Below are 25,937 nucleotides of genomic sequence, written 5' to 3' on the forward strand. Positions count from 1 at the left end.
ATCTAGGATCTTTCTGTCTCTTTTGTTTACCTACATCTGACTGGTAAAACTACCCTTTAGGAAGAGTTTCTCTGCATGAACATGCATGCATTGAAAAAAGTGAGCATTCTCCTGCCACAACTACGGAGAACCTTTCATGCTGTTACATCTTCAGTGCTGCCACTATGGCTTCTGTTCCAGGGAGCTGCTCCTCCTTCCCCTCAGCTCTCCCCAGCCCAACCCACAATTGTGAAGGCCCCCTCAGCAGGCCTCCTGCAGGGCCTTCTGCAGGAAGGCGAGTTTGGTACTGAGACACTGCTCCTCTTGTCACCCCGACTGCCTGCGCTACTTGGCTGGATGTCCAAAGGAATGGTTTCCTCCACACACCATGCAACTGATGCTAAGTGGAGCAAGCGGGTGCAAGACCACTGTTGAGTGGTCTTGACCAGGAAAGCCTGGTCATCCAGCAGTCTTGGAAGTGATCATGGATGGGCCTGAAGACACAGATTCCGGAATATCGCCAGAGGAGGAGGTGATGTGTGCTGAAGAGGCCCTGCTGTACAATAAACTGTAAGAGAACGAGAAGCAGTATGCCTTGTTCACTGATGGGTCCTGTCGCGCTGTGGGAAAGCATTGGAAGTGGAACGTTGCTGTATGGCTTCCTACAAAACAAAGGTTGCAAAAACTGCTGAAGGAGAAGGTAATTCAAGCAGCTTTGCAGAAGTGAAGGCCATCCAGCTGGCTTTGGATACCACTGGAAGAGAAAACTTAACAGTACTCTACCTCTATTCTGATTTGTGGACAGTGGTGGCAAATGCCCTACAGGGCTGGTTACAGGAACGGAAGCAGAACAACTGGCAGCACAGAGGCAGATCCATCTGGGCCGCTTCACTGTGAAAAGACACTGCTGCCCGGGTAGAGAACACAGCCGTAAAGCTGTACCGCATAGATGCTCACATATCAGTGAAGAATAGTGAAACAACCAACAGGTGAATTGAGCAGCTAGGATTGCAGAGGCTCAGGTAGATCTGAACTGGCAACGTAAGGCTGAATTATTTCTAGCTCAGTGGGGCCACGATACCTCCGGCCATCAAGGAAGAGATACCACATACAGATGGGCTTTGGATTGAAGGCTGAGCTTGACCGTGGACGCTATTGCACAGGTTATCCATGAATGTGAAACGTGTGGTGCAATTAAGCAAGCCAAGGAATAAAGCCTCCTGAAGGACGGTGGCTGAAATAAAAATATGGGGAGGCCCAGCAGCTGGGTTATATCACACTCTCACAAACTCACCATGGCAAGCACGATGTGCTTTTAAGGCTGGACACAACCATGACATGGCTGGAAACCTGTCCCACGCCACGTACCGTTATCCAAGATAGCACCCTGGTCCTGGAAAAGCAAGTCTTGTGGTGACATGGCACCCCAAAAAGAGCTGAGTCAGACAACAGGATTCATTTCTGAAACAACCTCAAACACACATGGACAAAAGAGCGTGGCACTGAGGGAGAGTATATCACACCCCCTACCTTGCACCAACTGATGGGAAAATTGAATGATACAATGAACTGTTAAAAACTACACTGAGAATAATGGGTGCTGGGACATCCAAACATCAGGACTCGCATTTAGCAAAAGCCACCTGGTTAGAAAGCATTCTGGGATATGCCAGTCGAGCTGGCCCTGCCCAGTCAAAGCTGTTAGTATGTAAAAGCAGATAAAGTCCCTGCAATACACGCTGAAAAACTCCTTTTGAGCAGTTTTCTACAGAAGGTGGTTTTGACGTTGAAAAAAGTGCATTTAACGAATACCTTGGAGAGCACAGGCACCAAGGTACTCCAATTTCATTCCAGAAAGAAGAGAATCTCAAACCAGAAGTTTGAAACGCTCTCAGGAGAAACTGACAGATCAAGCAAAATAACTTCAGCACTCCCTGCTGTGATTTGCTTAGCCAAAGAACCACTTGGAAGGAGGAAGAGACTAAAGAGGATTTTGTAGGTATCCCTTTCCCTCCTCCTGTCATATCGGAGGAGTCCTAGCTACCACTCAAGTATCAGGACTTCAGGCTTAAGTGCTCTCTAGTCACTAGCAGAATCTGCTGCCAGAGGAGTACTTTGTCCAGATCCGGAGCCCCCAGTACAAGAAAGACAAGGAGCTGTTGGACAGGGTTCAGAGGAGAGCCACAAAGATGATCAGGGGACTGGAGCACCTCCCCTGTGAAGACAGGCTGAGGGAGCTGGGCTTGTTCAGCCTGGAGAAAGGAAGGCTGCGGGGTGACCCCTCTGCAGCCTTTTAGTATCGAAGGGGAGTCAACTCTTGGAAGAGTTGCCCGTCCCTAGGGGCGTTCACGGCCAGATTGGATGGGGCCCTGGGCAGCATGGTCTGGTATTAAATGGGGAGGTTGGTGGCCCTGCATTTGGCAGGGGGGTTGGAGATTCATGATCCTGGAGGTCCCTTCTAACCTTGGCCATTTTGTGATTCTGTGATTCTGTGAACCTGTGATACAGGCACCGATAGAACCAAGTATCACTGTGCATATCGTCCCCTATCCAGTGGGGCTGCAGAAAGGAAAAAGGGCTCCAGTCTGAAGACCAAACTGGCAAACACGCTCAGAAATGACCAGTGAGAAATGACTAGACTCGATTACAGTAGGCCAGAATGGCACAGCTCAGTTGGAAGGACCTGGAAAGTTGATCAAGTCCAACTGCCTGACCACGAGATGGCGAACAAAAAGCTAAATGAAATTATGAGAGGCGCTCATAGAGGTGCCTTTTGAACACGGGCAGGCGTGGAGCATCAACCAGCTCTAGGAAGCCTACTCCGCTACCTCTTGCACCGATGTACCTAAAACGTTGTGGATAGAAAACACGGAGTGTCACCTCCTAAGTTTTTACCGGGCAGACCCGTGGAATTACCTTCAGTGGCAATTAATGGGGGTGGGACTGGTGCAGCACTGCTGACATGTTTGGCACAGTGGCGGCCCAGTGTGTGAGCCATCCTGGGCGTGGCACCGATGTCACAAAGGCAGTGACTGTCACAGCTTACCTCACTGGGTATAAGAGACCGCTGCAGGGTGCAGCGGGGTCATTCCCCAGTAGGGATGCTGTGGTGCGGGGGCAGAGCTGCGGTTCGACCCCAGGACACAGCAGCGAGCTGTCTGGCCAGGGTTAGGCCAGAGACCAAGGAGAAAGCGCATTGCGTGGGTGGTTCCTGTAGGACCAAGCTGTGTGGGATGGAGGTGCAGAGGGCTAAGGGAGCCTGGCCCGCAGGCCCCCTGCAGCGCCTTCTGCAGGAGGGCGAGTTTGGCCTACTGAGCAATACCCTTGTCTTGGAGAGCAACTTCTTCCAGGTGAGTGGAGCGCCTGGGGTCGGAGGGTAGGGCTGTGGCCTCAGGGGCGGTGAGTGTCCCACGAAGAGGCCAAGGCTAACTGATCCCCATGCATGCAGGTGAACCGCCATGGAGAGGTGCTGAACGTGGCTAAGCGTGCACAGGTAGTGACCATGGGGGTAGCCGAAACTGGCCCTGCCATTGGGGTGCCCAATGTCATCTTAATGGCTGTCCCTGCGGATTCCCCAGCCAAGGAGCTGGAGCTCGCCAGGTATTCTTTGTTCCCATAGTCCGCATCCCCTCCCAGGACGCGTTGCAGCCCAGGAGGCGGAGTGTCCCCTGATGTGGGGTGTTCCCTGGCTCAGGGTGCCCGTCACCTTCACTGGCTACTGATTGGCTTTCCCCACAGGCTGCTGCCGCTGCAGTGCGTAAAGCTGACAGTGTACAGCCGCCTCCAGCACTGCCTGCGGCTCCGCTTCCCCAGCGGCCGCAAGGTGTACTTGCAGCTGTTCCCTGGGCCCAGAGCTGAGGAGCTCTTTCTGCACTGGGCTGTGCTGGTGACCATGCTTCCTGTCCCTGGGGAGCCTTGCGTCCACCTCACACCTGCAGAGGAGCCCGTGCCCAGGGAGGAGGCCTGCTCCGTGGGCGTGACAGAAGCCAAGGTTGAGGCTGAAGTCAAGGTTCCTGCCACGGACCCGTCTATGGGTGAGACGCTGACAACAGGAGAAACAGCAGGGACGGACAAGGCCCCACCTGCTTCCAGCACACCAGAGGTGAGGACTGAGACAGGGGTGAGTCCAACACAGGGAAGAAGGTTCAGACAGGCCGGGAGTCTTGAGTGTCACGCTGCCCTTATTCCCCAGGACGTTCCCCATGAGACTTCTGCAGGCGCCACGAGACATGGAAGCAACATATATCTTAATGGCACCTGCAAACCCCTGGCAACCAGTGCAAGGGAGATGCTAGCTGGAGAGAAGAAGCTCTTCTCTGGTGAGATCCTGTCCCCCAGAGCCTGAATCTTCCTCCTGCAGCCACCCGGCTTCATGCCTGGGGCCAGGCTCCATGCTTTGGGGCCATGCCGCATCCTCTCTACATGTGCTCCTCTACTCTCTGCAGGACGGCTCCTTGGCAGAAAATGGGCGTTATGGAGGAGACGTTACTGAGGTCCCAGGCCTACTCCCATGGCAGGTGCTGCACACTGAGCACAGCCTCTATGGAGTGGGCAAGAAGAGTGTCTTGTTGCGTTTGAGACTCTCAGTCTCTGGAAAGGATTACTAGAGGCCGTGCTCAAGCTCACGCACAATGATGCTCACAGCACTGTGTGCATGCGGTATGTGCCTGTTTGAAGGAAGCAGGTCATGTCCGGGGCCACAGCACTTGCCGATGAGCCTCCAGTGTTGTTGGGAACGTTTTATCCGTCCTGGCAGTCACGGGTACCAGTGGACCACTGCCTGAGACTGGAAAGGACTGTCTCTAATCAACAAGAGGCAGTTGACATCATGGTGGACAATTCCGCATTTGAAAGCACTTCTTTGGAGTCGCTTGCCTTCGAAAGGGAGGGCTGAGGCATGTTTATTGGCTGGACGCTTGGCCTCGGAGCAAATGAAAGGAACTTGATAGAGGAGACTGGGAGATGATACCACCGTGTCCCGTGAAGGCAAAATAGAGGCGTCTTCCTGCTTCCTCTTATCTGCAGGCTTAAATTTGCAAGGCCTGGAAGAGGGAACAAAGGAGTTCCTGCTAAAATCCCAAAGCCAGAAGCTGTTACTCCAAAGGAGCTGGCTCTCAGGCACTTTGGACTATGAGTTTGTTCTGTCCTCGTTAGTCATCATCAACTGAGTAACACAACCTTGGACGACCTACCACTACTGAGAACACATCACAACTGAAGATCAACAGCTGACAACAAGATACTGCTGGATTGAGGAGTAGTGAAAGGCTTTGCTTTGCTGTGTTTATACATCTGTCTGGCTGTCTCTCCATCTTCTCTCTCTTCTTTCATTCTTTCATTCTCTGTAACAGCCATTGCCTAAAATTGTCTTGCCTGTAACACGCACTACTCGTAATCAGCCAGTTAGCCAATTTTACCTCCAAGCAGTCGTTGAGAAAACTCTCAATAAAGTGATGTATATTATTCCTCTCGGTCTTGGATGGCTCCATTACAGTAGCAACCCCTTGCTGACTCGGGGAGGCGCGACTCAGGATTCACCTCCCTTGAAACCTACTGAGCGGGATGAGACAGTTCCCTGCAGCCCGCGGGCAGCGCGCGGAGCAGATCTCCCCGTGCGGCCACGGAGCAGCTCCCGGTGCCGCAGCGGATGCGGCCCGGGGGAGGCACGGCATGCGGATACCGCCGGGCCGGAGCCGCGGCCCGGGGAGAGCCGCCCGCGGTGCGGCGGGAGGGCCGGGCGAGCTGCCGCCCCTGGGGACCGCGCTGCAGCGGGGCCCGAAGGGGGGGCCCCGCGTATGGAGCCGCGCTGGGGCAGTGCTTGGGGAGCTGCAGCCTGTGGGAAGTCCACGCGGGATCCGGTCAGGAACGACGGCGTCCGTAGGAGGGAACCACGTGGCGCGGGGGCAGCGAGTGACCGTGGGTGGCAGAGATGAGGCCTTATGAACTGACCACAACCCTCCCTCCTCATTCCCCTATTCCCCTATGCTGCTTGGAGGGAGGGGGTAGGAGAATTTGGACTGGGGATGAGGCATTTGTAGTTTGCTTTTAGTTTCTCACGATTCCAGCCCACTTATCAGTGCTTGTTGCTCTCATTTTAAGGCCAGCTTCAAGCAGTACTCACTGCTGTGAATACAAGTAATGCTGATGAGACCCAAGACCTTTGGAACAATAAAAGTGATTTTTATCTTTTTAGTTCTAGTACATGGAGTTCTGCACAGGGGGCCTTCTGTCTGTATTAGGCATGGTTCTGAGCTGCTATGTATCTATGACTTGGTCAGGCATCTGCAATTCCAGGATAACAATCCGAGAGGTTGTGCTGTCTCAAGCCTTGGAGGATTTCAAGTCCTGGCTGGATAAAGCCCTGAGCATCTTCATCCTCCTCTGCAGCTGCGGTCCCAAAGAGATTCTGTGATAACACTACAATTAGTGCTAGGCATGATAGTTTTAGTAACAGAGTATCTTTATGGATGACTTGAAATGTACTGAAGTTAAGGCCTGTGCCTCATTATAGTAGGATTTAGATATTTATATACTTTAGATAACATTTTTAAAAATGTTTGTACAACTCTACAAACAGAATTATAACTTGAAAATGTGAAATGCCTCATACTAGACATTAAATATTTAAAAATACTGAAAATCTGTCCACTTTCAAAGTGTGCTTTGGACACCTTGAAAGCAGAGGCATTTCCAGAACTTGAGTATTTCAGTGAATTGTACTGATACAACAGTACTTATCTGTCTTTCTTACTCTAGCAGATAAGTGAGTTACAGTTCTTAATGTATGTCACCTGCAATCTTCCTTTCGGGTAGTCATCTCTATTTTTGTAAATAACTAGCAGAGGCTGTCAAGTTCAGCTGAGATAATTTGTAGGTTTGGATCCAAATTCAACTTTTAGATCCCAAATTACTGCCTGTTGTCTGTATTAAGACAATAAGCAATTTAGCTTAGTTAACTAATCAGCAAACCTCACAACCTACTAAATCAACTTTCTCAGCTAGATATCACGAGAGACTTTATTGCAGTCTTAGTAAATAAGATGCAGCTCAGAAGTAGCCTGTTCTCATTGAAAATCTGCATGTTTCTGAAGAAGTCTTTCATAAGAGGCAGTCTGATTTTGTCAGATCTAGGATCTTTCTGTCTCTTTTGTTTACCTACATCTGACTGGTAAAACTACCCTTTAGGAAGAGTTTCTCTGCATGAACATGCATGCATTGAAAAAAGTGAGCATTCTCCTGCCACAACTACGGAGAACCTTTCATGCTGTTACATCTTCAGTGCTGCCACTATGGCTTCTGTTCCAGGGAGCTGCTCCTCCTTCCCCTCAGCTCTCCCCAGCCCAACCCACAATTGTGAAGGCCCCCTCAGCAGGCCTCCTGCAGGGCCTTCTGCAGGAAGGCGAGTTTGGTACTGAGACACTGCTCCTCTTGTCACCCCGACTGCCTGCGCTACTTGGCTGGATGTCCAAAGGAATGGTTTCCTCCACACACCATGCAACTGATGCTAAGTGGAGCAAGCGGGTGCAAGACCACTGTTGAGTGGTCTTGACCAGGAAAGCCTGGTCATCCAGCAGTCTTGGAAGTGATCATGGATGGGCCTGAAGACACAGATTCCGGAATATCGCCAGAGGAGGAGGTGATGTGTGCTGAAGAGGCCCTGCTGTACAATAAACTGTAAGAGAACGAGAAGCAGTATGCCTTGTTCACTGATGGGTCCTGTCGCGCTGTGGGAAAGCATTGGAAGTGGAACGTTGCTGTATGGCTTCCTACAAAACAAAGGTTGCAAAAACTGCTGAAGGAGAAGGTAATTCAAGCAGCTTTGCAGAAGTGAAGGCCATCCAGCTGGCTTTGGATACCACTGGAAGAGAAAACTTAACAGTACTCTACCTCTATTCTGATTTGTGGACAGTGGTGGCAAATGCCCTACAGGGCTGGTTACAGGAACGGAAGCAGAACAACTGGCAGCACAGAGGCAGATCCATCTGGGCCGCTTCACTGTGAAAAGACACTGCTGCCCGGGTAGAGAACACAGCCGTAAAGCTGTACCGCATAGATGCTCACATATCAGTGAAGAATAGTGAAACAACCAACAGGTGAATTGAGCAGCTAGGATTGCAGAGGCTCAGGTAGATCTGAACTGGCAACGTAAGGCTGAATTATTTCTAGCTCAGTGGGGCCACGATACCTCCGGCCATCAAGGAAGAGATACCACATACAGATGGGCTTTGGATTGAAGGCTGAGCTTGACCGTGGACGCTATTGCACAGGTTATCCATGAATGTGAAACGTGTGGTGCAATTAAGCAAGCCAAGGAATAAAGCCTCCTGAAGGACGGTGGCTGAAATAAAAATATGGGGAGGCCCAGCAGCTGGGTTATATCACACTCTCACAAACTCACCATGGCAAGCACGATGTGCTTTTAAGGCTGGACACAACCATGACATGGCTGGAAACCTGTCCCACGCCACGTACCGTTATCCAAGATAGCACCCTGGTCCTGGAAAAGCAAGTCTTGTGGTGACATGGCACCCCAAAAAGAGCTGAGTCAGACAACAGGATTCATTTCTGAAACAACCTCAAACACACATGGACAAAAGAGCGTGGCACTGAGGGAGAGTATATCACACCCCCTACCTTGCACCAACTGATGGGAAAATTGAATGATACAATGAACTGTTAAAAACTACACTGAGAATAATGGGTGCTGGGACATCCAAACATCAGGACTCGCATTTAGCAAAAGCCACCTGGTTAGAAAGCATTCTGGGATATGCCAGTCGAGCTGGCCCTGCCCAGTCAAAGCTGTTAGTATGTAAAAGCAGATAAAGTCCCTGCAATACACGCTGAAAAACTCCTTTTGAGCAGTTTTCTACAGAAGGTGGTTTTGACGTTGAAAAAAGTGCATTTAACGAATACCTTGGAGAGCACAGGCACCAAGGTACTCCAATTTCATTCCAGAAAGAAGAGAATCTCAAACCAGAAGTTTGAAACGCTCTCAGGAGAAACTGACAGATCAAGCAAAATAACTTCAGCACTCCCTGCTGTGATTTGCTTAGCCAAAGAACCACTTGGAAGGAGGAAGAGACTAAAGAGGATTTTGTAGGTATCCCTTTCCCTCCTCCTGTCATATCGGAGGAGTCCTAGCTACCACTCAAGTATCAGGACTTCAGGCTTAAGTGCTCTCTAGTCACTAGCAGAATCTGCTGCCAGAGGAGTACTGTGTCCAGATCCGGAGCCCCCAGTACAAGAAAGACAAGGAGCTGTTGGACAGGGTTCGGAGGAGAGCCACAAAGATGATCAGGGGACTGGAGCACCTCCCCTGTGAAGACAGGCTGAGGGAGCTGGGCTTGTTCAGCCTGGAGAAAGGAAGGCTGCGGGGTGACCCCTCTGCAGCCTTTTAGTATCGAAGGGGAGTCAACTCTTGGAAGAGTTGCCCGTCCCTAGGGGCGTTCACGGCCAGATTGGATGGGGCCCTGGGCAGCATGGTCTGGTATTAAATGGGGAGGTTGGTGGCCCTGCATTTGGCAGGGGGGTTGGAGATTCATGATCCTGGAGGTCCCTTCTAACCTTGGCCATTTTGTGATTCTGTGATTCTGTGAACCTGTGATACAGGCACCGATAGAACCAAGTATCACTGTGCATATCGTCCCCTATCCAGTGGGGCTGCAGAAAGGAAAAAGGGCTCCAGTCTGAAGACCAAACTGGCAAACACGCTCAGAAATGACCAGTGAGAAATGACTAGACTCGATTACAGTAGGCCAGAATGGCACAGCTCAGTTGGAAGGACCTGGAAAGTTGATCAAGTCCAACTGCCTGACCACGAGATGGCGAACAAAAAGCTAAATGAAATTATGAGAGGCGCTCATAGAGGTGCCTTTTGAACACGGGCAGGCGTGGAGCATCAACCAGCTCTAGGAAGCCTACTCCGCTACCTCTTGCACCGATGTACCTAAAACGTTGTGGATAGAAAACACGGAGTGTCACCTCCTAAGTTTTTACCGGGCAGACCCGTGGAATTACCTTCAGTGGCAATTAATGGGGGTGGGACTGGTGCAGCACTGCTGACATGTTTGGCACAGTGGCGGCCCAGTGTGTGAGCCATCCTGGGCGTGGCACCGATGTCACAAAGGCAGTGACTGTCACAGCTTACCTCACTGGGTATAAGAGACCGCTGCAGGGTGCAGCGGGGTCATTCCCCAGTAGGGATGCTGTGGTGCGGGGGCAGAGCTGCGGTTCGACCCCAGGACACAGCAGCGAGCTGTCTGGCCAGGGTTAGGCCAGAGACCAAGGAGAAAGCGCATTGCGTGGGTGGTTCCTGTAGGACCAAGCTGTGTGGGATGGAGGTGCAGAGGGCTAAGGGAGCCTGGCCCGCAGGCCCCCTGCAGCGCCTTCTGCAGGAGGGCGAGTTTGGCCTACTGAGCAATACCCTTGTCTTGGAGAGCAACTTCTTCCAGGTGAGTGGAGCGCCTGGGGTCGGAGGGTAGGGCTGTGGCCTCAGGGGCGGTGAGTGTCCCACGAAGAGGCCAAGGCTAACTGATCCCCATGCATGCAGGTGAACCGCCATGGAGAGGTGCTGAACGTGGCTAAGCGTGCACAGGTAGTGACCATGGGGGTAGCCGAAACTGGCCCTGCCATTGGGGTGCCCAATGTCATCTTAATGGCTGTCCCTGCGGATTCCCCAGCCAAGGAGCTGGAGCTCGCCAGGTATTCTTTGTTCCCATAGTCCGCATCCCCTCCCAGGACGCGTTGCAGCCCAGGAGGCGGAGTGTCCCCTGATGTGGGGTGTTCCCTGGCTCAGGGTGCCCGTCACCTTCACTGGCTACTGACTGGCTTTCCCCACAGGCTGCTGCCGCTGCAGTGCGTAAAGCTGACAGTGTACAGCCGCCTCCAGCACTGCCTGCGGCTCCGCTTCCCCAGCGGCCGCAAGGTGTACTTGCAGCTGTTCCCTGGGCCCAGAGCTGAGGAGCTCTTTCTGCACTGGGCTGTGCTGGTGACCATGCTTCCTGTCCCTGGGGAGCCTTGCGTCCACCTCACACCTGCAGAGGAGCCCGTGCCCAGGGAGGAGGCCTGCTCCGTGGGCGTGACAGAAGCCAAGGTTGAGGCTGAAGTCAAGGTTCCTGCCACGGACCCGTCTATGGGTGAGACGCTGACAACAGGAGAAACAGCAGGGACGGACAAGGCCCCACCTGCTTCCAGCACACCAGAGGTGAGGACTGAGACAGGGGTGAGTCCAACACAGGGAAGAAGGTTCAGACAGGCCGGGAGTCTTGAGTGTCACGCTGCCCTTATTCCCCAGGACGTTCCCCATGAGACTTCTGCAGGCGCCACGAGACATGGAAGCAACATATATCTTAATGGCACCTGCAAACCCCTGGCAACCAGTGCAAGGGAGATGCTAGCTGGAGAGAAGAAGCTCTTCTCTGGTGAGATCCTGTCCCCCAGAGCCTGAATCTTCCTCCTGCAGCCACCCGGCTTCATGCCTGGGGCCAGGCTCCATGCTTTGGGGCCATGCCGCATCCTCTCTACATGTGCTCCTCTACTCTCTGCAGGACGGCTCCTTGGCAGAAAATGGGCGTTATGGAGGAGACGTTACTGAGGTCCCAGGCCTACTCCCATGGCAGGTGCTGCACACTGAGCACAGCCTCTATGGAGTGGGCAAGAAGAGTGTCTTGTTGCGTTTGAGACTCTCAGTCTCTGGAAAGGATTACTAGAGGCCGTGCTCAAGCTCACGCACAATGATGCTCACAGCACTGTGTGCATGCGGTATGTGCCTGTTTGAAGGAAGCAGGTCATGTCCGGGGCCACAGCACTTGCCGATGAGCCTCCAGTGTTGTTGGGAACGTTTTATCCGTCCTGGCAGTCACGGGTACCAGTGGACCACTGCCTGAGACTGGAAAGGACTGTCTCTAATCAACAAGAGGCAGTTGACATCATGGTGGACAATTCCGCATTTGAAAGCACTTCTTTGGAGTCGCTTGCCTTCGAAAGGGAGGGCTGAGGCATGTTTATTGGCTGGACGCTTGGCCTCGGAGCAAATGAAAGGAACTTGATAGAGGAGACTGGGAGATGATACCACCGTGTCCCGTGAAGGCAAAATAGAGGCGTCTTCCTGCTTCCTCTTATCTGCAGGCTTAAATTTGCAAGGCCTGGAAGAGGGAACAAAGGAGTTCCTGCTAAAATCCCAAAGCCAGAAGCTGTTACTCCAAAGGAGCTGGCTCTCAGGCACTTTGGACTATGAGTTTGTTCTGTCCTCGTTAGTCATCATCAACTGAGTAACACAACCTTGGACGACCTACCACTACTGAGAACACATCACAACTGAAGATCAACAGCTGACAACAAGATACTGCTGGATTGAGGAGTAGTGAAAGGCTTTGCTTTGCTGTGTTTATACATCTGTCTGGCTGTCTCTCCATCTTCTCTCTCTTCTTTCATTCTTTCATTCTCTGTAACAGCCATTGCCTAAAATTGTCTTGCCTGTAACACGCACTACTCGTAATCAGCCAGTTAGCCAATTTTACCTCCAAGCAGTCGTTGAGAAAACTCTCAATAAAGTGATGTATATTATTCCTCTCGGTCTTGGATGGCTCCATTACAGTAGCAACCCCTTGCTGACTCGGGGAGGCGCGACTCAGGATTCACCTCCCTTGAAACCTACTGAGCGGGATGAGACAGTTCCCTGCAGCCCGCGGGCAGCGCGCGGAGCAGATCTCCCCGTGCGGCCACGGAGCAGCTCCCGGTGCCGCAGCGGATGCGGCCCGGGGGAGGCACGGCATGCGGATACCGCCGGGCCGGAGCCGCGGCCCGGGGAGAGCCGCCCGCGGTGCGGCGGGAGGGCCGGGCGAGCTGCCGCCCCTGGGGACCGCGCTGCAGCGGGGCCCGAAGGGGGGGCCCCGCGTATGGAGCCGCGCTGGGGCAGTGCTTGGGGAGCTGCAGCCTGTGGGAAGTCCACGCGGGATCCGGTCAGGAACGACGGCGTCCGTAGGAGGGAACCACGTGGCGCGGGGGCAGCGAGTGACCGTGGGTGGCAGAGATGAGGCCTTATGAACTGACCACAACCCTCCCTCCTCATTCCCCTATTCCCCTATGCTGCTTGGAGGGAGGGGGTAGGAGAATTTGGACTGGGGATGAGGCATTTGTAGTTTGCTTTTAGTTTCTCACGATTCCAGCCCACTTATCAGTGCTTGTTGCTCTCATTTTAAGGCCAGCTTCAAGCAGTACTCACTGCTGTGAATACAAGTAATGCTGATGAGACCCAAGACCTTTGGAACAATAAAAGTGATTTTTATCTTTTTAGTTCTAGTACATGGAGTTCTGCACAGGGGGCCTTCTGTCTGTATTAGGCATGGTTCTGAGCTGCTATGTATCTATGACTTGGTCAGGCATCTGCAATTCCAGGATAACAATCCGAGAGGTTGTGCTGTCTCAAGCCTTGGAGGATTTCAAGTCCTGGCTGGATAAAGCCCTGAGCATCTTCATCCTCCTCTGCAGCTGCGGTCCCAAAGAGATTCTGTGATAACACTACAATTAGTGCTAGGCATGATAGTTTTAGTAACAGAGTATCTTTATGGATGACTTGAAATGTACTGAAGTTAAGGCCTGTGCCTCATTATAGTAGGATTTAGATATTTATATACTTTAGATAACATTTTTAAAAATGTTTGTACAACTCTACAAACAGAATTATAACTTGAAAATGTGAAATGCCTCATACTAGACATTAAATATTTAAAAATACTGAAAATCTGTCCACTTTCAAAGTGTGCTTTGGACACCTTGAAAGCAGAGGCATTTCCAGAACTTGAGTATTTCAGTGAATTGTACTGATACAACAGTACTTATCTGTCTTTCTTACTCTAGCAGATAAGTGAGTTACAGTTCTTAATGTATGTCACCTGCAATCTTCCTTTCGGGTAGTCATCTCTATTTTTGTAATAACTAGCAGAGGCTGTCAAGTTCAGCTGAGATAATTTGTAGGTTTGGATCCAAATTCAACTTTTAGATCCCAAATTACTGCCTGTTGTCTGTATTAAGACAATAAGCAATTTAGCTTAGTTAACTAATCAGCAAACCTCACAACCTACTAAATCAACTTTCTCAGCTAGATATCACGAGAGACTTTATTGCAGTCTTAGTAAATAAGATGCAGCTCAGAAGTAGCCTGTTCTCATTGAAAATCTGCATGTTTCTGAAGAAGTCTTTCATAAGAGGCAGTCTGATTTTGTCAGATCTAGGATCTTTCTGTCTCTTTTGTTTACCTACATCTGACTGGTAAAACTACCCTTTAGGAAGAGTTTCTCTGCATGAACATGCATGCATTGAAAAAAGTGAGCATTCTCCTGCCACAACTACGGAGAACCTTTCATGCTGTTACATCTTCAGTGCTGCCACTATGGCTTCTGTTCCAGGGAGCTGCTCCTCCTTCCCCTCAGCTCTCCCCAGCCCAACCCACAATTGTGAAGGCCCCCTCAGCAGGCCTCCTGCAGGGCCTTCTGCAGGAAGGCGAGTTTGGTACTGAGACACTGCTCCTCTTGTCACCCCGACTGCCTGCGCTACTTGGCTGGATGTCCAAAGGAATGGTTTCCTCCACACACCATGCAACTGATGCTAAGTGGAGCAAGCGGGTGCAAGACCACTGTTGAGTGGTCTTGACCAGGAAAGCCTGGTCATCCAGCAGTCTTGGAAGTGATCATGGATGGGCCTGAAGACACAGATTCCGGAATATCGCCAGAGGAGGAGGTGATGTGTGCTGAAGAGGCCCTGCTGTACAATAAACTGTAAGAGAACGAGAAGCAGTATGCCTTGTTCACTGATGGGTCCTGTCGCGCTGTGGGAAAGCATTGGAAGTGGAACGTTGCTGTATGGCTTCCTACAAAACAAAGGTTGCAAAAACTGCTGAAGGAGAAGGTAATTCAAGCAGCTTTGCAGAAGTGAAGGCCATCCAGCTGGCTTTGGATACCACTGGAAGAGAAAACTTAACAGTACTCTACCTCTATTCTGATTTGTGGACAGTGGTGGCAAATGCCCTACAGGGCTGGTTACAGGAACGGAAGCAGAACAACTGGCAGCACAGAGGCAGATCCATCTGGGCCGCTTCACTGTGAAAAGACACTGCTGCCCGGGTAGAGAACACAGCCGTAAAGCTGTACCGCATAGATGCTCACATATCAGTGAAGAATAGTGAAACAACCAACAGGTGAATTGAGCAGCTAGGATTGCAGAGGCTCAGGTAGATCTGAACTGGCAACGTAAGGCTGAATTATTTCTAGCTCAGTGGGGCCACGATACCTCCGGCCATCAAGGAAGAGATACCACATACAGATGGGCTTTGGATTGAAGGCTGAGCTTGACCGTGGACGCTATTGCACAGGTTATCCATGAATGTGAAACGTGTGGTGCAATTAAGCAAGCCAAGGAATAAAGCCTCCTGAAGGACGGTGGCTGAAATAAAAATATGGGGAGGCCCAGCAGCTGGGTTATATCACACTCTCACAAACTCACCATGGCAAGCACGATGTGCTTTTAAGGCTGGACACAACCATGACATGGCTGGAAACCTGTCCCACGCCACGTACCGTTATCCAAGATAGCACCCTGGTCCTGGAAAAGCAAGTCTTGTGGTGACATGGCACCCCAAAAAGAGCTGAGTCAGACAACAGGATTCATTTCTGAAACAACCTCAAACACACATGGACAAAAGAGCGTGGCACTGAGGGAGAGTATATCACACCCCCTACCTTGCACCAACTGATGGGAAAATTGAATGATACAATGAACTGTTAAAAACTACACTGAGAATAATGGGTGCTGGGACATCCAAACATCAGGACTCGCATTTAGCAAAAGCCACCTGGTTAGAAAGCATTCTGGGATATGCCAGTCGAGCTGGCCCTGCCCAGTCAAAGCTGTTAGTATGTAAAAGCAGATAAAGTCCCTGCAATACACGCTGAAAAACTCCTTTTGAGCAGTTTTCTACAGAAGGTGGTTTTGACGTTGAAAAAAGTGCATTTAACGAATACCTTGGAGAGCACAGGCACCAAGGTACTCCAATTTCATTCCAGAAAGAAGAGAATCTCAAACCAGAAGTTTGAAACGCTCTCAGGAGAAACTGACAGATCAAGCAAAATAACTTCAGCACTCCCTGCTGTGATTTGCTTAGCCAAAGAACCACTTGGAAGGAGGAAGAGACTAAAGAGGATTTTGTAGGTATCCCTTTCCCTCCTCCTGTCATATCGGAGGAGTCCTAGCTACCACTCAAGTATCGGGACTTCAGGCTTAAGTGCTCTCCAGTCACTAGCAGAATCTGCTGCCAGAGGAGTACTGTGTCCAGATCCGGAGCCCCCAGTACAAGAAAGACAAGGAGCTGTTGGACAGGGTTCGGAGGAGAGCCACAAAGATGATCAGGGGACTGGAGCACCTCCCCTGTGAAGACAGGCTGAGGGAGCTGGGCTTGTTCAGCCTGGAGAAAGGAAGGCTGCGGGGTGACCCCTCTGCAGCCTTTTAGTATCGAAGGGGAGTCAACTCTTGGAAGAGTTGCCCGTCCCTAGGGGCGTTCACGGCCAGATTGGATGGGGCCCTGGGCAGCATGGTCTGGTATTAAATGGGGAGGTTGGTGGCCCTGCATTTGGCAGGGGGGTTGGAGATTCATGATCCTGGAGGTCCCTTCTAACCTTGGCCATTTTGTGATTCTGTGATTCTGTGAACCTGTGATACAGGCACCGATAGAACCAAGTATCACTGTGCATATCGTCCCCTATCCAGTGGGGCTGCAGAAAGGAAAAAGGGCTCCAGTCTGAAGACCAAACTGGCAAACACGCTCAGAAATGACCAGTGAGAAATGACTAGACTCGATTACAGTAGGCCAGAATGGCACAGCTCAGTTGGAAGGACCTGGAAAGTTGATCAAGTCCAACTGCCTGACCACGAGATGGCGAACAAAAAGCTAAATGAAATTATGAGAGGCGCTCATAGAGGTGCCTTTTGAACACGGGCAAGCGTGGAGCATCAACCAGCTCTAGGAAGCCTACTCCGCTACCTCTTGCACCGATGTACCTAAAACGTTGTGGATAGAAAACACGGAGTGTCACCTCCTAAGTTTTTACCGGGCAGACCCGTGGAATTACCTTCAGTGGCAATTAATGGGGGTGGGACTGGTGCAGCACTGCTGACATGTTTGGCACAGTGGCGGCCCAGTGTGTGAGCCATCCTGGGCGTGGCACCGATGTCACAAAGGCAGTGACTGTCACAGCTTACCTCACTGGGTATAAGAGACCGCTGCAGGGTGCAGCGGGGTCATTCCCCAGTAGGGATGCTGTGGTGCGGGGGCAGAGCTGCGGTTCGACCCCAGGACACAGCAGCGAGCTGTCTGGCCAGGGTTAGGCCAGAGACCAAGGAGAAAGCGCATTGCGTGGGTGGTTCCTGTAGGACCAAGCTGTGTGGGATGGAGGTGCAGAGGGCTAAGGGAGCCTGGCCCGCAGGCCCCCTGCAGCGCCTTCTGCAGGAGGGCGAGTTTGGCCTACTGAGCAATACCCTTGTCTTGGAGAGCAACTTCTTCCAGGTGAGTGGAGCGCCTGGGGTCGGAGGGTAGGGCTGTGGCCTCAGGGGCGGTGAGTGTCCCACGAAGAGGCCAAGGCTAACTGATCCCCATGCATGCAGGTGAACCGCCATGGAGAGGTGCTGAACGTGGCTAAGCGTGCACAGGTAGTGACCATGGGGGTAGCCGAAACTGGCCCTGCCATTGGGGTGCCCAATGTCATCTTAATGGCTGTCCCTGCGGATTCCCCAGCCAAGGAGCTGGAGCTCGCCAGGTATTCTTTGTTCCCATAGTCCGCATCCCCTCCCAGGACGCGTTGCAGCCCAGGAGGCGGAGTGTCCCCTGATGTGGGGTGTTCCCTGGCTCAGGGTGCCCGTCACCTTCACTGGCTACTGATTGGCTTTCCCCACAGGCTGCTGCCGCTGCAGTGCGTAAAGCTGACAGTGTACAGCCGCCTCCAGCACTGCCTGCGGCTCCGCTTCCCCAGCGGCCGCAAGGTGTACTTGCAGCTGTTCCCTGGGCCCAGAGCTGAGGAGCTCTTTCTGCACTGGGCTGTGCTGGTGACCATGCTTCCTGTCCCTGGGGAGCCTTGCGTCCACCTCACACCTGCAGAGGAGCCCGTGCCCAGGGAGGAGGCCTGCTCCGTGGGCGTGACAGAAGCCAAGGTTGAGGCTGAAGTCAAGGTTCCTGCCACGGACCCGTCTATGGGTGAGACGCTGACAACAGGAGAAACAGCAGGGACGGACAAGGCCCCACCTGCTTCCAGCACACCAGAGGTGAGGACTGAGACAGGGGTGAGTCCAACACAGGGAAGAAGGTTCAGACAGGCCGGGAGTCTTGAGTGTCACGCTGCCCTTATTCCCCAGGACGTTCCCCATGAGACTTCTGCAGGCGCCACGAGACATGGAAGCAACATATATCTTAATGGCACCTGCAAACCCCTGGCAACCAGTGCAAGGGAGATGCTAGCTGGAGAGAAGAAGCTCTTCTCTGGTGAGATCCTGTCCCCCAGAGCCTGAATCTTCCTCCTGCAGCCACCCGGCTTCATGCCTGGGGCCAGGCTCCATGCTTTGGGGCCATGCCGCATCCTCTCTACATGTGCTCCTCTACTCTCTGCAGGACGGCTCCTTGGCAGAAAATGGGCGCTATGGAGGAGACGTTACTGAGGTCCCAGGCCTACTCCCATGGCAGGTGCTGCACACTGAGCACAGCCTCTATGGAGTGGGCAAGAAGAGTGTCTTGTTGCGTTTGAGACTCTCAGTCTCTGGAAAGGATTACTAGAGGCCGTGCTCAAGCTCACGCACAATGATGCTCACAGCACTGTGTGCATGCGGTATGTGCCTGTTTGAAGGAAGCAGGTCATGTCCGGGGCCACAGCACTTGCCGATGAGCCTCCAGTGTTGTTGGGAACGTTTTATCCGTCCTGGCAGTCACGGGTACCAGTGGACCACTGCCTGAGACTGGAAAGGACTGTCTCTAATCAACAAGAGGCAGTTGACATCATGGTGGACAATTCCGCATTTGAAAGCACTTCTTTGGAGTCGCTTGCCTTCGAAAGGGAGGGCTGAGGCATGTTTATTGGCTGGACGCTTGGCCTCGGAGCAAATGAAAGGAACTTGATAGAGGAGACTGGGAGATGATACCACCGTGTCCCGTGAAGGCAAAATAGAGGCGTCTTCCTGCTTCCTCTTATCTGCAGGCTTAAATTTGCAAGGCCTGGAAGAGGGAACAAAGGAGTTCCTGCTAAAATCCCAAAGCCAGAAGCTGTTACTCCAAAGGAGCTGGCTCTCAGGCACTTTGGACTATGAGTTTGTTCTGTCCTCGTTAGTCATCATCAACTGAGTAACACAACCTTGGACGACCTACCACTACTGAGAACACATCACAACTGAAGATCAACAGCTGACAACAAGATACTGCTGGATTGAGGAGTAGTGAAAGGCTTTGCTTTGCTGTGTTTATACATCTGTCTGGCTGTCTCTCCATCTTCTCTCTCTTCTTTCATTCTTTCATTCTCTGTAACAGCCATTGCCTAAAATTGTCTTGCCTGTAACACGCACTACTCGTAATCAGCCAGTTAGCCAATTTTACCTCCAAGCAGTCGTTGAGAAAACTCTCAATAAAGTGATGTATATTATTCCTCTCGGTCTTGGATGGCTCCATTACAGTAGCAACCCCTTGCTGACTCGGGGAGGCGCGACTCAGGATTCACCTCCCTTGAAACCTACTGAGCGGGATGAGACAGTTCCCTGCAGCCCGCGGGCAGCGCGCGGAGCAGATCTCCCCGTGCGGCCACGGAGCAGCTCCCGGTGCCGCAGCGGATGCGGCCCGGGGGAGGCACGGCATGCGGATACCGCCGGGCCGGAGCCGCGGCCCGGGGAGAGCCGCCCGCGGTGCGGCGGGAGGGCCGGGCGAGCTGCCGCCCCTGGGGACCGCGCTGCAGCGGGGCCCGAAGGGGGGGCCCCGCGTATGGAGCCGCGCTGGGGCAGTGCTTGGGGAGCTGCAGCCTGTGGGAAGTCCACGCGGGATCCGGTCAGGAACGACGGCGTCCGTAGGAGGGAACCACGTGGCGCGGGGGCAGCGAGTGACCGTGGGTGGCAGAGATGAGGCCTTATGAACTGACCACAACCCTCCCTCCTCATTCCCCTATTCCCCTATGCTGCTTGGAGGGAGGGGGTAGGAGAATTTGGACTGGGGATGAGGCATTTGTAGTTTGCTTTTAGTTTCTCACGATTCCAGCCCACTTATCAGTGCTTGTTGCTCTCATTTTAAGGCCAGCTTCAAGCAGTACTCACTGCTGTGAATACAAGTAATGCTGATGAGACCCAAGACCTTTGGAACAATAAAAGTGATTTTTATCTTTTTAGTTCTAGTACATGGAGTTCTGCACAGGGGGCCTTCTGTCTGTATTAGGCATGGTTCTGAGCTGCTATGTATCTATGACTTGGTCAGGCATCTGCAATTCCAGGATAACAATCCGAGAGGTTGTGCTGTCTCAAGCCTTGGAGGATTTCAAGTCCTGGCTGGATAAAGCCCTGAGCATCTTCATCCTCCTCTGCAGCTGCGGTCCCAAAGAGATTCTGTGATAACACTACAATTAGTGCTAGGCATGATAGTTTTAGTAACAGAGTATCTTTATGGATGACTTGAAATGTACTGAAGTTAAGGCCTGTGCCTCATTATAGTAGGATTTAGATATTTATATACTTTAGATAACATTTTTAAAAATGTTTGTACAACTCTACAAACAGAATTATAACTTGAAAATGTGAAATGCCTCATACTAGACATTAAATATTTAAAAATACTGAAAATCTGTCCACTTTCAAAGTGTGCTTTGGACACCTTGAAAGCAGAGGCATTTCCAGAACTTGAGTATTTCAGTGAATTGTACTGATACAACAGTACTTATCTGTCTTTCTTACTCTAGCAGATAAGTGAGTTACAGTTCTTAATGTATGTCACCTGCAATCTTCCTTTCGGGTAGTCATCTCTATTTTTGTAAATAACTAGCAGAGGCTGTCAAGTTCAGCTGAGATAATTTGTAGGTTTGGATCCAAATTCAACTTTTAGATCCCAAATTATTGCCTGTTGTCTGTATTAAGACAATAAGCAATTTAGCTTAGTTAACTAATCAGCAAACCTCACAACCTACTAAATCAACTTTCTCAGCTAGATATCACGAGAGACTTTATTGCAGTCTTAGTAAATAAGATGCAGCTCAGAAGTAGCCTGTTCTCATTGAAAATCTGCATGTTTCTGAAGAAGTCTTTCATAAGAGGCAGTCTGATTTTGTCAGATCTAGGATCTTTCTGTCTCTTTTGTTTACCTACATCTGACTGGTAAAACTACCCTTTAGGAAGAGTTTCTCTGCATGAACATGCATGCATTGAAAAAAGTGAGCATTCTCCTGCCACAACTACGGAGAACCTTTCATGCTGTTACATCTTCAGTGCTGCCACTATGGCTTCTGTTCCAGGGAGCTGCTCCTCCTTCCCCTCAGCTCTCCCCAGCCCAACCCACAATTGTGAAGGCCCCCTCAGCAGGCCTCCTGCAGGGCCTTCTGCAGGAAGGCGAGTTTGGTACTGAGACACTGCTCCTCTTGTCACCCCGACTGCCTGCGCTACTTGGCTGGATGTCCAAAGGAATGGTTTCCTCCACACACCATGCAACTGATGCTAAGTGGAGCAAGCGGGTGCAAGACCACTGTTGAGTGGTCTTGACCAGGAAAGCCTGGTCATCCAGCAGTCTTGGAAGTGATCATGGATGGGCCTGAAGACACAGATTCCGGAATATCGCCAGAGGAGGAGGTGATGTGTGCTGAAGAGGCCCTGCTGTACAATAAACTGTAAGAGAACGAGAAGCAGTATGCCTTGTTCACTGATGGGTCCTGTCGCGCTGTGGGAAAGCATTGGAAGTGGAACGTTGCTGTATGGCTTCCTACAAAACAAAGGTTGCAAAAACTGCTGAAGGAGAAGGTAATTCAAGCAGCTTTGCAGAAGTGAAGGCCATCCAGCTGGCTTTGGATACCACTGGAAGAGAAAACTTAACAGTACTCTACCTCTATTCTGATTTGTGGACAGTGGTGGCAAATGCCCTACAGGGCTGGTTACAGGAACGGAAGCAGAACAACTGGCAGCACAGAGGCAGATCCATCTGGGCCGCTTCACTGTGAAAAGACACTGCTGCCCGGGTAGAGAACACAGCCGTAAAGCTGTACCGCATAGATGCTCACATATCAGTGAAGAATAGTGAAACAACCAACAGGTGAATTGAGCAGCTAGGATTGCAGAGGCTCAGGTAGATCTGAACTGGCAACGTAAGGCTGAATTATTTCTAGCTCAGTGGGGCCACGATACCTCCGGCCATCAAGGAAGAGATACCACATACAGATAGGCTTTGGATTGAAGGCTGAGCTTGACCGTGGACGCTATTGCACAGGTTATCCATGAATGTGAAACGTGTGGTGCAATTAAGCAAGCCAAGGAATAAAGCCTCCTGAAGGACGGTGGCTGAAATAAAAATATGGGGAGGCCCAGCAGCTGGGTTATATCACACTCTCACAAACTCACCATGGCAAGCACGATGTGCTTTTAAGGCTGGACACAACCATGACATGGCTGGAAACCTGTCCCACGCCACGTACCGTTATCCAAGATAGCACCCTGGTCCTGGAAAAGCAAGTCTTGTGGTGACATGGCACCCCAAAAAGAGCTGAGTCAGACAACAGGATTCATTTCTGAAACAACCTCAAACACACATGGACAAAAGAGCGTGGCACTGAGGGAGAGTATATCACACCCCCTACCTTGCACCAACTGATGGGAAAATTGAATGATACAATGAACTGTTAAAAACTACACTGAGAATAATGGGTGCTGGGACATCCAAACATCAGGACTCGCATTTAGCAAAAGCCACCTGGTTAGAAAGCATTCTGGGATATGCCAGTCGAGCTGGCCCTGCCCAGTCAAAGCTGTTAGTATGTAAAAGCAGATAAAGTCCCTGCAATACACGCTGAAAAACTCCTTTTGAGCAGTTTTCTACAGAAGGTGGTTTTGACGTTGAAAAAAGTGCATTTAACGAATACCTTGGAGAGCACAGGCACCAAGGTACTCCAATTTCATTCCAGAAAGAAGAGAATCTCAAACCAGAAGTTTGAAACGCTCTCAGGAGAAACTGACAGATCAAGCAAAATAACTTCAGCACTCCCTGCTGTGATTTGCTTAGCCAAAGAACCACTTGGAAGGAGGAAGAGACTAAAGAGGATTTTGTAGGTATCCCTTTCCCTCCTCCTGTCATATCGGAGGAGTCCTAGCTACCACTCAAGTATCAGGACTTCAGGCTTAAGTGCTCTCTAGTCACTAGCAGAATCTGCTGCCAGAGGAGTACTGTGTCCAGATCCGGAGCCCCCAGTACAAGAAAGACAAGGAGCTGTTGGACAGGGTTCGGAGGAGAGCCACAAAGATGATCAGGGGACTGGAGCACCTCCCCTGTGAAGACAGGCTGAGGGAGCTGGGCTTGTTCAGCCTGGAGAAAGGAAGGCTGCGGGGTGACCCCTCTGCAGCCTTTTAGTATCGAAGGGGAGTCAACTCTTGGAAGAGTTGCCCGTCCCTAGGGGCGTTCACGGCCAGATTGGATGGGGCCCTGGGCAGCATGGTCTGGTATTAAATGGGGAGGTTGGTGGCCCTGCATTTGGCAGGGGGGTTGGAGATTCATGATCCTGGAGGTCCCTTCTAACCTTGGCCATTTTGTGATTCTGTGATTCTGTGAACCTGTGATACAGGCACCGATAGAACCAAGTATCACTGTGCATATCGTCCCCTATCCAGTGGGGCTGCAGAAAGGAAAAAGGGCTCCAGTCTGAAGACCAAACTGGCAAACACGCTCAGAAATGACCAGTGAGAAATGACTAGACTCGATTACAGTAGGCCAGAATGGCACAGCTCAGTTGGAAGGACCTGGAAAGTTGATCAAGTCCAACTGCCTGACCACGAGATGGCGAACAAAAAGCTAAATGAAATTATGAGAGGCGCTCATAGAGGTGCCTTTTGAACACGGGCAAGCGTGGAGCATCAACCAGCTCTAGGAAGCCTACTCCGCTACCTCTTGCACCGATGTACCTAAAACGTTGTGGATAGAAAACACGGAGTGTCACCTCCTAAGTTTTTACCGGGCAGACCCGTGGAATTACCTTCAGTGGCAATTAATGGGGGTGGGACTGGTGCAGCACTGCTGACATGTTTGGCACAGTGGCGGCCCAGTGTGTGAGCCATCCTGGGCGTGGCACCGATGTCACAAAGGCAGTGACTGTCACAGCTTACCTCACTGGGTATAAGAGACCGCTGCAGGGTGCAGCGGGGTCATTCCCCAGTAGGGATGCTGTGGTGCGGGGGCAGAGCTGCGGTTCGACCCCAGGACACAGCAGCGAGCTGTCTGGCCAGGGTTAGGCCAGAGACCAAGGAGAAAGCGCATTGCGTGGGTGGTTCCTGTAGGACCAAGCTGTGTGGGATGGAGGTGCAGAGGGCTAAGGGAGCCTGGCCCGCAGGCCCCCTGCAGCGCCTTCTGCAGGAGGGCGAGTTTGGCCTACTGAGCAATACCCTTGTCTTGGAGAGCAACTTCTTCCAGGTGAGTGGAGCGCCTGGGGTCGGAGGGTAGGGCTGTGGCCTCAGGGGCGGTGAGTGTCCCACGAAGAGGCCAAGGCTAACTGATCCCCATGCATGCAGGTGAACCGCCATGGAGAGGTGCTGAACGTGGCTAAGCGTGCACAGGTAGTGACCATGGGGGTAGCCGAAACTGGCCCTGCCATTGGGGTGCCCAATGTCATCTTAATGGCTGTCCCTGCGGATTCCCCAGCCAAGGAGCTGGAGCTCGCCAGGTATTCTTTGTTCCCATAGTCCGCATCCCCTCCCAGGACGCGTTGCAGCCCAGGAGGCGGAGTGTCCCCTGATGTGGGGTGTTCCCTGGCTCAGGGTGCCCGTCACCTTCACTGGCTACTGATTGGCTTTCCCCACAGGCTGCTGCCGCTGCAGTGCGTAAAGCTGACAGTGTACAGCCGCCTCCAGCACTGCCTGCGGCTCCGCTTCCCCAGCGGCCGCAAGGTGTACTTGCAGCTGTTCCCTGGGCCCAGAGCTGAGGAGCTCTTTCTGCACTGGGCTGTGCTGGTGACCATGCTTCCTGTCCCTGGGGAGCCTTGCGTCCACCTCACACCTGCAGAGGAGCCCGTGCCCAGGGAGGAGGCCTGCTCCGTGGGCGTGACAGAAGCCAAGGTTGAGGCTGAAGTCAAGGTTCCTGCCACGGACCCGTCTATGGGTGAGACGCTGACAACAGGAGAAACAGCAGGGACGGACAAGGCCCCACCTGCTTCCAGCACACCAGAGGTGAGGACTGAGACAGGGGTGAGTCCAACACAGGGAAGAAGGTTCAGACAGGCCGGGAGTCTTGAGTGTCACGCTGCCCTTATTCCCCAGGACGTTCCCCATGAGACTTCTGCAGGCGCCACGAGACATGGAAGCAACATATATCTTAATGGCACCTGCAAACCCCTGGCAACCAGTGCAAGGGAGATGCTAGCTGGAGAGAAGAAGCTCTTCTCTGGTGAGATCCTGTCCCCCAGAGCCTGAATCTTCCTCCTGCAGCCACCCGGCTTCATGCCTGGGGCCAGGCTCCATGCTTTGGGGCCATGCCGCATCCTCTCTACATGTGCTCCTCTACTCTCTGCAGGACGGCTCCTTGGCAGAAAATGGGCGCTATGGAAGAGACGTTACTGAGGTCCCAGGCCTACTCCCATGGCAGGTGCTGCACACTGAGCACAGCCTCTATGGAGTGGGCAAGAAGAGTGTCTTGTTGCGTTTGAGACTCTCAGTCTCTGGAAAGGATTACTAGAGGCCGTGCTCAAGCTCACGCACAATGATGCTCACAGCAC

General features: G+C 51.9%; 4 protein-coding genes across 8 annotated transcripts; all 4 read left to right on the forward strand.

Moving 5' to 3' along the window:
- The first annotated feature begins 2,165 nt into the window (after nucleotides 1–2,165).
- Nucleotides 2,166–4,418, forward strand: LOC149912829 (uncharacterized). 2 transcript variants are annotated; one of them, XM_090130970.1, is made up of 4 exons: nucleotides 2,166–3,329; nucleotides 3,428–3,579; nucleotides 3,718–4,081; nucleotides 4,172–4,418. In XM_090130970.1, exons 1-4 carry the CDS (start codon nucleotides 3,081–3,083, stop codon nucleotides 4,322–4,324), a joined length of 918 nt encoding a protein of 305 aa, XP_089987096.1. In that variant the 5' UTR covers nucleotides 2,166–3,080; the 3' UTR covers nucleotides 4,325–4,418. The 2 variants fall into 2 exon arrangements, with proteins under 2 accessions (XP_089987096.1, XP_089987095.1); XM_090130969.1 differs by having other exon boundaries at nucleotides 3,718–4,418.
- A 4,049-nt stretch (nucleotides 4,419–8,467) lies between these two features.
- Nucleotides 8,468–11,522, forward strand: LOC149912830 (uncharacterized). Of its 2 annotated transcripts, XM_090130972.1 has the most exons (4): nucleotides 8,468–10,433; nucleotides 10,532–10,683; nucleotides 10,822–11,185; nucleotides 11,276–11,522. In XM_090130972.1, the coding sequence occupies exons 1-4, from the start codon at nucleotides 10,185–10,187 to the stop codon at nucleotides 11,426–11,428; spliced, it is 918 nt and encodes a 305-aa protein (XP_089987098.1). In that variant the 5' UTR covers nucleotides 8,468–10,184; the 3' UTR covers nucleotides 11,429–11,522. The 2 variants fall into 2 exon arrangements, with proteins under 2 accessions (XP_089987098.1, XP_089987097.1); XM_090130971.1 differs by having other exon boundaries at nucleotides 10,822–11,522.
- A 5,765-nt stretch (nucleotides 11,523–17,287) lies between these two features.
- Nucleotides 17,288–19,880, forward strand: LOC149912831 (uncharacterized). 2 transcript variants are annotated; one of them, XM_090130974.1, is made up of 5 exons: nucleotides 17,288–17,536; nucleotides 17,635–17,786; nucleotides 17,925–18,288; nucleotides 18,379–18,505; nucleotides 18,632–19,879. In XM_090130974.1, exons 1-5 carry the CDS (start codon nucleotides 17,288–17,290, stop codon nucleotides 18,676–18,678), a joined length of 939 nt encoding a protein of 312 aa, XP_089987100.1. In that variant the 3' UTR covers nucleotides 18,679–19,879. The 2 variants fall into 2 exon arrangements, with proteins under 2 accessions (XP_089987100.1, XP_089987099.1); XM_090130973.1 differs by having other exon boundaries at nucleotides 17,925–18,505; nucleotides 18,632–19,880.
- Nucleotides 19,881–24,391: 4,511 nt separating this feature from the next.
- LOC149912832 (uncharacterized) lies at nucleotides 24,392–25,729 on the forward strand. Of its 2 annotated transcripts, XM_090130976.1 has the most exons (4): nucleotides 24,392–24,640; nucleotides 24,739–24,890; nucleotides 25,029–25,392; nucleotides 25,483–25,729. In XM_090130976.1, the coding sequence occupies exons 1-4, from the start codon at nucleotides 24,392–24,394 to the stop codon at nucleotides 25,633–25,635; spliced, it is 918 nt and encodes a 305-aa protein (XP_089987102.1). In that variant the 3' UTR covers nucleotides 25,636–25,729. The 2 variants fall into 2 exon arrangements, with proteins under 2 accessions (XP_089987102.1, XP_089987101.1); XM_090130975.1 differs by having other exon boundaries at nucleotides 25,029–25,729.
- The last annotated feature ends 208 nt before the right edge of the window (nucleotides 25,730–25,937 follow it).

This window comes from Phasianus colchicus, chromosome Z, assembly GCF_987193195.1.
Source record: "Phasianus colchicus chromosome Z, bPhaCol1.hap1.1, whole genome shotgun sequence".
Lineage (NCBI taxonomy): Eukaryota > Metazoa > Chordata > Aves > Galliformes > Phasianidae > Phasianus > Phasianus colchicus.

Coding starts and splice junctions, on each gene's coding strand:
- LOC149912829 (XM_090130969.1), top strand. CDS start 3,081: ATGCTGTGGTGCGGGGGCAGAGCTGCGGTTCGACCCCAGGACACAGCA. Junction 3,330..3,427: donor TGGAGAGCAACTTCTTCCAG/GTGAGTGGAGCG, acceptor CCATGCATGCAG/GTGAACCGCCATGGAGAGGT. Junction 3,580..3,717: donor AAGGAGCTGGAGCTCGCCAG/GTATTCTTTGTT, acceptor CTTTCCCCACAG/GCTGCTGCCGCTGCAGTGCG.
- LOC149912830 (XM_090130971.1), top strand. CDS start 10,185: ATGCTGTGGTGCGGGGGCAGAGCTGCGGTTCGACCCCAGGACACAGCA. Junction 10,434..10,531: donor TGGAGAGCAACTTCTTCCAG/GTGAGTGGAGCG, acceptor CCATGCATGCAG/GTGAACCGCCATGGAGAGGT. Junction 10,684..10,821: donor AAGGAGCTGGAGCTCGCCAG/GTATTCTTTGTT, acceptor CTTTCCCCACAG/GCTGCTGCCGCTGCAGTGCG.
- LOC149912831 (XM_090130973.1), top strand. CDS start 17,288: ATGCTGTGGTGCGGGGGCAGAGCTGCGGTTCGACCCCAGGACACAGCA. Junction 17,787..17,924: donor AAGGAGCTGGAGCTCGCCAG/GTATTCTTTGTT, acceptor CTTTCCCCACAG/GCTGCTGCCGCTGCAGTGCG. Junction 18,506..18,631: donor AGAGAAGAAGCTCTTCTCTG/GTGAGATCCTGT, acceptor TACTCTCTGCAG/GACGGCTCCTTGGCAGAAAA.
- LOC149912832 (XM_090130975.1), top strand. CDS start 24,392: ATGCTGTGGTGCGGGGGCAGAGCTGCGGTTCGACCCCAGGACACAGCA. Junction 24,641..24,738: donor TGGAGAGCAACTTCTTCCAG/GTGAGTGGAGCG, acceptor CCATGCATGCAG/GTGAACCGCCATGGAGAGGT. Junction 24,891..25,028: donor AAGGAGCTGGAGCTCGCCAG/GTATTCTTTGTT, acceptor CTTTCCCCACAG/GCTGCTGCCGCTGCAGTGCG.